The sequence below is a fragment of the Rattus norvegicus genome, chromosome 3 (assembly GCF_021556685.1).
Source record: "Rattus norvegicus strain SHRSP/BbbUtx chromosome 3, alternate assembly SHRSP_T2T, whole genome shotgun sequence".
Taxonomy (NCBI): Eukaryota; Metazoa; Chordata; class Mammalia; order Rodentia; family Muridae; genus Rattus; species Rattus norvegicus.
In genome coordinates this window covers 18936151-18945727 of record NC_141536.1, presented here as the reverse complement: position 1 = coordinate 18945727, position 9577 = coordinate 18936151, and the positions used below count along the sequence as shown (strand labels likewise).

At 37.1% G+C, this 9577-nt stretch overlaps 1 protein-coding gene across 2 annotated transcripts; it reads right to left on the bottom strand.

The window, feature by feature from the left end:
- Window positions 1–637: 637 nt before the first annotated feature.
- On the bottom strand, window positions 638–8920 carry Or1j14 (olfactory receptor family 1 subfamily J member 14). Of its 2 annotated transcripts, XM_087653700.1 has the most exons (2): window positions 8906–8920; window positions 638–1585 (listed from the first exon to the last, which is right to left on the bottom strand). In XM_087653700.1, exons 1-2 carry the CDS (start codon window positions 8918–8920, stop codon window positions 638–640), a joined length of 963 nt encoding a protein of 320 aa, XP_087509826.1.
- Between the last annotated feature and the right edge of the window lie 657 nt (window positions 8921–9577).

Here is a 9577-nt window from a genome sequence, read left to right as displayed (position 1 = left end):
AAAATCCACCAGATTTGAATATTGGCAAAAAAAAGTGGAGAGGAAGAAAAGATGGTTCTGTGATTAAGAGTATGAACTCCTCTCCTGAGAGACCCAGGTTTGTTGTCCTGCACCTGTATTGTGGCTTACAACCATCTCTATGCCACGTCTCAGGGGATCTACCATATTCTTCTGAACTGTGCAGGCACTCAGCACACACATGGGACACAGACATATCTCTGAGCATAATATCAATACACAGACACAAAAATGCTAATAGAAACACTGCTAAAAATCACACTACATAATAAGATTAAATATGAATAACCTAAAAGAAGATACAGTTTCATCATCTTCAGAGAAAAGGATGTCTTCTATGAAAGTAATAAACCTGTCCAATAAAACATCTTGGTGATGACGATAAAAAACAATTAAAATGTATGCATGTCAAAGAAAAATATGTAGAATATTTGTGAGAAACCTTCTCAAGATGGCAAGATACTGAATGTCATCAAGAAAGTTATATAGAGAAGAAAATGATACCATGAAAAGTGAGTGAAAGAAAGGGATCCACATGAAATTTCCCTGGCAAAGAACAAAGGATGGATGGGAGAAGAGGAGAAGGAAGTAGGGATGCTAAGACAGACAACCATGCTCATCATTGTGAAAACAGTCTCCTTCTAAGGATATGTTTCAGTGCTCCTTTTATATCCCGATTCCTCAGACTATAAATAAAGGGATTCAGCATGGGTGTGACCACAGTATACATCACAGCCACAATCACATCCTTGTCATTAGTGTTATTAGATGAGGGGACAAAATAGAGTGCAATTATGGCTCCATAGTACAGAGAAACAACAGAGAGGTGAGAGCCACATGTGGACAAGGCTTTGCAGATTCCCTTGATGGAAGGAGTTTTCAGAATGGTGATGCCTATGCGGACATAAGAGACCAGGATACATATGAATGGTGGGATAGTGACCATAGTACCTAAAGTAAGAATAAGCAACTCATTGATGGTGGTGTCTGAGCTGGACAACTTCAGCATAGCAGAGAGGTCACAAAAGTAGTGTGGGATGGTATTGTTTCTAAAGTGAGATAGTCGAGCCAAGAGAAGGGTGTGGACGAGGGCATTGGCAGTGGATAAAGCCCAGGACACAATTACTAGAAAAAGACAAAGACTCTGACTCATGATGGTCGTATAGTGTAGAGGATGGCAGATGGCCACATACCTGTCATATGCCATGCAGGTCAGAAGAAAGCTATCAAGATCTGCAAAAACTATGTAAAAATACATCTGTGAAACACACCCCGCATATGAGATGGATTGCCTATGTGTCAGCATATTCATGAGCATCTTTGGAGCACTAACTGATGAAAAGGAGATGTCAGTGAAGGCCAGGTGGCTGAGGAAGAAGTACATGGGGGTGTGAAGGTGAGAGTCCAGCCTGATGAGCAGGATGATGAGCAGGTTCCCCAGCACAGTTGTCAGGTACATGGCCAGGAAGAGGGCAGAGAACATGCCTTGATCCTCTGTACGAATAGGGAGCCCAAGGAGTATGAACTCAGACACAGTGCTCTCATTATCTCTCCACATGGTCTTCTTCTGCTGCTGAGAGTGAAAGAGGAAATGGAAAAGAAAGAGAAGTGATTTTACTATCACATTGTAAAAATATTTTGTGAGTCACCAGTACTGAATATAACATTACTTTAAACCACTGAGTACATGTTTTTTATCTTAATATGGTGATTTTTGTTGCAGTAATGAGCTGCTGATGCTTTGAAAAATGATATAATGTGCCCATCTTGAAAAGAGCTGATTGTTTCTTAGAGGGAAACAGTGAAACATCAGAACAATTATCAAACCAGATACAGTTTCTCCACAAGTTGCCTTGATTTCATCAAGGCAATTTTTGATTCAGGAAATAGTATCTAAATTGTTACCAGCAAAAAAGAAATAAGATTTCAATGGCTGTTCATCTTTTTAACCTTTCTTGTATCCACTTGCCTAAAGCTGTTTTTCCATGAATTAAATCCAAAGAGTGGAACCCTGGATAGCTTCTTTGGATCTGCAAAAGAATAGAATCTGGGGAATTAGTGGAAGCAACATGTGCATATGGTCAAAGCATCTGCCCAGGAAAAGAATAGAATACACCCCTTGGTCCTTTGTCCTAATGGGGAGCCAAGAGGATATGTCAACAATATACAAACCAATGACAGCTTGCAAAGAGCTTTGCGTTTTCCATTATTAACAAATTCTCAGTCAATATAATCACATTTTCCTCATTTTTCCTAGGCTATATAAACTGACTATGATTTCAAATTAATATCTCCAGCTCAAATATAAGCATCTCAAACAAGTCAAATATCTACTGAAAATATTTGACTTTCCCACATCAGCCAAATTCCTTGTGGGTTATTTTTGTTTTGTTTTGTTTTGTTTTTTGTTTTTGTTTTTGTTTTTTGTTTTTTATTTTTTTTTACCAAAAGCAAATATCACCTGATATATTCTTAACCTGAGTTTTTAAACCAAAGGAAGATACTTCCTTTGTGTTTCCTACCCATTTTCTCTGTAGCGAAACTGATATTCTTTTCTTTTTCAAGTAACCTTTCCTATCATTGTGATCAATCACTAAACAATAGTAAAAGGAATGTGATAGCATTGACATGATTTTTCTCTTCCTGTGTGGCTCTCATACCTTCGCAATGTCATGGTCTCTATTTTAATTACTGTTGTTCATATAGATTATAAATACAACCTGATGAATCAAAAAAAAAAAGAATTGATATCCTAATGGCTGAGAAATCTCTGCCATTATGTTCTATTGGAAGACTGTTTTATTGGCCGGTTGTCTGTGTGATTAGCAGATGTCTATTTCCCGATTTACACTTTCCAAGCTTTAACTACAGTTCCCCCAACTTGACTAATATAGTCAAGAAAATCATTAAATTGCCAGTATATCATCTGTCTCACTTTGTAAAAATATAAGTTAATGTGACATTGCCTAAAATTAATTATATTTCATTTTTACTTATTTCTGTGTTAGTACTAATTAATTTATCACAATGAAATTATCTGTGTATAGAAAGATTTATTCTAATATTTTGCTATTTTGAATAATATTATATTGTTTTATATAGTATATATGATACATTTGTAAATGAATTTAGAGAAATAGACTTCAAAAGTTTTGAGGGAATATTAGCTTACAAGCAGCCAAGGGGTTGAAGAAGCTGATATATGTTCTACAAGGAGTCTTTAATGGAAGAACCTATAGAGGACGATTATAAAAATAGGTCACTAGTTAAGTGTTTGGAAGGCAAGTTTGGAAGAAGAATTTGGAAATAGTGTTAGAAGATTTCAGGAAAAAAAAAGGAAAACCAGAGGTAACAGACAATCACAGAAATGTAAAGATCAGAGAAATATGAGGAGCAGTCAGATATAATGAATAATCGGCTATGATCTAAATAGTCCCATAACCTCTAAAGAAATAAAAACTGTTATTAAAAGTCTCCCAACCAAAAAAAAGCCCAGGAACAGATGGATTTAGTGCAGAATTCTATCAGACCTTCAAAGAAGAACTAATACCAATACTCTCCAAACTACTCCACAAAATAAAACAGAAAGAACACTGCCCAATTCATTCTTTCAAGCCACAATTACACTTAGACATAAACCATACCAACACCCGGCAAAGAAAGAGCACCACAGACCAATTTGTTTCATGAATATCAATGCAAAAATTCTCAATAAAATTCTCACAAATCAAATCCAAGAACACAATAGAATGATCATTCACAATGATCAAGTAAGCTTCATCCTAAGGATTCAGGGATGGTTCAATATATGGAAATCCATCAATATAATCCATTATATAAACAAACTCAAAGAAAAACTACATGATTATCTCATTAGATGCTGAGAAAGATTTGACAAAATTCAAGACTCCTTTATAAGAGCCATGGAAAGATCATGAATTCAAGGCTCATATATAAACATAGTAAAAGCAATATACAGCAACCCAGTAGCCAAAATCAAAGTAAATGGAAAGAAACTTGAAGCAATCCAACTAGGGACTAGAAAAGGCTGGCTGCCCACTATCTCCCTACCTATCTAATATAGTATTTGAAGTCCTAGCCAGAGCAATTAGAAAAAAGGGAGGTCAAAGGAATACAAATTAGAAAGGAAGAAGTCAAAACATCACTGTTTGCACATGATATAATAGTACACTTAACTGACCCCAAAAATTCATTCAGAGAACTTCTACAGCTTATAAACAACTTCAGCAAAGTGGCTGGATATAAAATTAATTCAAACAAATCAGTAGCCTTCCTCTACTCAAGGAATAAGCAGGCTAATAAAGAAATTGGGGAAATGTCACCCTTCACAGTACTCACAAATAATATGAAAAACCTTTATGTGACTCTAACCAAGCAAGTGAAAGATCTATAGAAAAAAAATCTTCAAGTCTCTGAAGAAAGAAATTGAAGAAGATCTCAGAAGATGGAAAGACCTCCCATGCTCATGGATTGGCAGAATTAATATAGTAAAAATGGCCTTCTTGCTGAAAGCAATTTACAGATTCAGTGCAATTCCCATCAAAATCCCAATCAATTCTTCATAGAGTTAGAAAGAGCAATTTGCAAATTCATTCAGAATAACAAAAACCCAGGACAGGAAAAAATATTCTCAACAATAATAGTACTTCTGTGGAAATCGCCATCCCTGGCCTCTAGCTGTCTTGCAGAGCTATAATGATATAAAGAAATGTGTAGTATTGGTAGACAGACAAGCAGGTAGCCCAATGGAATAGAATTGAAGACTCAGAAGTGACCACACAGCTATGGTCACTTGATCTTTGACAAAGGAGCTAAAAACATCCAATGGAAAAAAAGACAGCATTTTCAACAAATGTTGCTGATTCAACTGGAGGTCAGCACATAGAAGAATGCAAATTGACCCATTCTTATTGTCTTGTACAAAGCTCAAGTCCAAGTGGATCAAGGACCTCTACATAAAACCAGATATACTCAAACTAATAGAAGAGAAAGTGTGGAAGAGTTTCAAATACATATGCATAGGAGAAATTTTCCTGAATAAAACAATAGCTTATGCTCTAAGATAAAGAATCAACAAATGGGACCTTGTAAAGTTGTAAAGGTTCTGTAAGGCAAAGAACACTGTCACTGGGACAAAATGGCAACCAATAAATTAGGAAAAGGACTTTACCAATCCTACATCCAATAGAGGGCTAATATCCCATAGATACAAAAACTTAAGAAGTTAGACTCCAGAGATCAACTAACCCTGTGAGAAAAACAGAGTATAGAGCTAAACAAAGAATTCAAGGCTGAGGAATATCAAGTGGCTGAAAAGTACATAGAGAAATGTTCAAAATTCTTAGTCATCAGGGAAATGCAAATCAAAACAATCTTGAGATTCTACCTCACACAAGACAGAATTGCTGAGATCAAAAACTCAGGTGACAGTAGATGTTGGTGAGGATGTGGAGAAAAAGGAACACTCCTCCATTGTTTTGGTGATTGCAAGCTGGTACAACCAGTCTGGAAATGAGTCTTGTGGTTCCTAAGAAATTTGGACATAGTGCTACCTGAGGACCTAGGGATTCCACTCCTGGGCATATGCCAAAAAAGTGCTCCAACAAGGACACATGCTCCATTATGTTTATAGCAGTCATGTTTATAACAGCTAGAAGCTGAAAAGGACCCAGATGTCCTTCAATAGAGGAATGGATACATAAAATATGGTAATTTACATAGTGGATTCAGCTGTTAAAACGACTTCATGAAATTCTTAGCCAAATGGATGGAACTACAAAATATCCTGAATGAAGCAACTCAGTCACAAAAGAACACACATTGTATGCACTTTCTGATAAGTGTACATTAGTCCTAAAGCTTGAAATACCCAAGATACAATCACAGACCATATGAAGCTCAAGAAGACCAAAATGTGGATTCTTCAGTCCTTCTTTGAAGGAGGAACAAAATACTCACAGTTTGGAGCAGAGACTGTAGGAAAGGCCATCCAGAGACTGCCACACCTGGGGATCCATTCTATTTGCAGCCACCAAACCCAGCCACTATTGCTGATGCCAAGAAGTGCTTGCTGACAAGAGGCTCATATGGATGTCCCCTGAGAGGCTCTGCCAGAGCCTGACTGATACAGATAAGAATACTTGCAGCTAACCATCAGACTGAACACAGGGAATCCAATGGAGGAGTTAGAGAAAAGACTGAAGGAGCTGAAGGGATTTGCAATCCCATAGGAAGAACAACATTATCAACCACCCAAACCCTCCCAGAAATCCCAGAGACTAAGCCACTATCCAAAGGGACCCATGGCTTTAGCTGCATATGTAACAAAGGATGGCATTGTCTGGCATCAGTAGGAGGAGAAGCCCTTGGTCTTGTGAAGGCTCATTTCCTTAGTGTAGGGAAATGTCATGGTGGTGAGGTGGAAGAGGGTGAGGGGGGCACCATCATAGAACCAGGGTGAGGGAGGATGAGAAAAGGGGTTTCCAGAGAGGAAATCAGGAATGGGAATAGCATTTGAAATGTAAATACATAAAAATACAAAAAATAGCAATTATATATTTATAAATAAAAGCAAGAATTTTGAATATTTGACTGTAAATAACTGATAAATTTTCATAAATTTATTCTGATATAAATATCATACATTTGCTCAAGTATGAAAACATCATAAATCTAGTCTCTTTACATTTTTATGTATCAGTTAAAAATAAATTTAAGAATTGAACAGTCTGAAAAAAAAGAAAAAAGTTTCCATCTGTTCAAGGAACAGTAAGACACACAAAAAAAAGTAGCAGAAAATAGGAAAATTGCATGCTGGCTACCACTTAGAAAGCAGATTGCAGAAGCCATTTTTACTTGCTAGAATATGAGCATTGGTGCTTACTATGGCAAAAGTCACAGATATTTGGGCAAAAGTTGAAAGAAAACAGAATAAAAATTGTGTGTTGAAGTTAAATGTAAGCAATGAATACAATTTTTCTGCTTTCTTTAAAATATGGATAAATTTTAAAAATATTTCCTATGACAAAGTCTTTGAGGAAGGTTGTGTCCTTCCCTCTCAAAATTTGGCCAGGTAAGTTACTGTACAGAAAACTGTTTGCCATTTGATGGTATGATCCTTGCAATTTGAAATATGTGTTGACCAGAGAGATGGACAATGAGAAAGACACACAGAAACAGAGAGCAACAGAGACACAGAGACACAGAGAGAGAGAAAGAGGAAAACCCACACATATGCATTGATACAGATGACTATGCCTTATCAGACAGTATAACTTACATGATAAACACACATACCTTTAGCAAAAAGTATGGGAAGCTTTTCAGCTCACTTCAGAAAGAACCCAACATAATGAAACAACTAGATCCTCTCAAGTGGTCATACAGCCATTGTAACAATAGAAAAGCTATTAGTTCCGAATCAGATATGATAAATACATGAACATATACATTGTCCACATTTCAGGGAAGTCTGAGTGAGCTCTAATTTTGAAAATCATGTAGATAACCTAGGGTGTAATCTCTGTCCCCAGATCCAAATTAGAGGCATACATAATAAAATTGCATCATTGTCATTGACTCCCATAGGGAAAGAACCTTTTTTGAAATAGGCAGAACTGTCCCTTCACTCTTGAGAAATAATGGTAGAAACCATAACAAGATTCCCCATCTTTTCATCCTGTTTAATACATGACCCCTGTGATTACTTGACTTTTAATAACAAAATATACTCCTACACAGACAGAAAATAGTTGAAAATAGAATTTTACATAATTTGGAGGATAATAATTAAAAATAGGCTTATTACAACAGTCAGAGATGGTCAATCTATGTATCTCTGTACTAATAGGGAAAAAACTTCTGGAAATATCTGTGGAGTTCTTCCACTGTACATCAAGATATTGAGAATTTACGCTTTAATATGTCCTTTATTAGTTGAAAATCTTAGTCACTTCAAAACAAAGAAGTAGAGTGGTATTATTTGCCACTGGAATTTTTGCATTTCTAACAGCTATGTATTGTAGTATTAGATGTATACCCAATGATATTTACACTGGTACAAATAGGGGCAGATTAATGTCTGTAGCAACCTTACTCATAAAAGCAGAAAAAAATTCAAACAACAAATAAATTTGATTCTTAGTATAAGGAATAATGCATACAAATAATATGGAAAAACAGATAAAAGAAAGCTAATGATGTTATAAGTTTCTTCAACAATGTGGAAAAACATAAATATAAAAACAGTAAACCAAACAACAATACTGCTACTTGAAAAAGATACTTATAATAAAGTAATGAATATTAAAGGAAATTAAGAAAGGTTTCTGATCCAATGAGATTAGTCTTTCTCTTAGAAGAGATACCGGGATGTCCCTCTTATTCCCCCAAATGAGGCCATAGCAAACATACTTCAGGCTGTAGTCAGTAAGATAATGATAGATTTGCACCATCAGAAGGCAACAGAGAAAATGATTGTGTCAACCTTTTGATTAAGTTCTAGCTTCCAGAACAATGGGAAATGTATTCCCATTAAGCCATTCTGTGGCATATTGTTATGACAGTGCATGAAAAATAACAATATAAATCTGTGTTTATAAATAAAGATGATTACCAGAGATTTCCTGCTCTACTAGAGACCTTTCAAACTGAGAAGTCTAGATAGGCTGCCCATCTACAAAACTGTACCACTCTTGACCTCTGCCCATCTTATTCCTGTCCCCTACCTTCATACTCACCATATACCAGTGCCCAAATAGACAGAGATTCCCTTCTGTAACAGACACCAGCCTGATGCAGCGATTCCCTGATCTACTAGAGACCAAACAGGCTTGGAAAATCCAGGTAAGTTGCCTTCTCCCCAAACTTCCCTATTATTCATTATCCCAATACACCTACCCCCAGTTCTTTGCCCTCCTACTTGCTGTGGCCCCATCCCCAACAGGGCCATAGAATCCCTGTTCTAGTGGATATCTTACAGTTTGGGAGAAATCCAAGTAGGATGCCTGCCTTACACACTCTCCCACTCTTGGTCTCTGCTTATGCTCTCCCCAGTTGTCCACCATTCTAGCTGCCATATCTGAGCCCCTAACTGGGCAAAGAGTTGCTGTTATATCAGAAACCAGCCTACAGCAGAGACTCCCAGCTGTACTAGAGACTTTGCAGTCTTAGAGATGTCCAGGTAGTCTCCCTACCTGCCTAAAGCTCCCCCATCTCATTATTTCAGCATCCCCCCCACCATTTATCCCTGTCCTTTACCCTCCTAGTTGCCATATCCCAGCTATCTACTGGGGCAGAGACTACCTACTGTTTCACAGACTAAGTAGATAAGAGGGGCAGGTATGCTGCTGGCCAAATTTCTCCTCTCTTTCACTATCTTGCATCCCCCAACCCTATCTCCATTCCTACACTTCCCTACTTTCCTTTACCTGCCTCTAACTTCCTCTTCTATGAGCGACCAGACAGAATTGGAGAATCCCAGGCCACACAGACTAGAAGCAGAGAGGAGTCAGAAACCAAGGTACAAACATCCAACAAT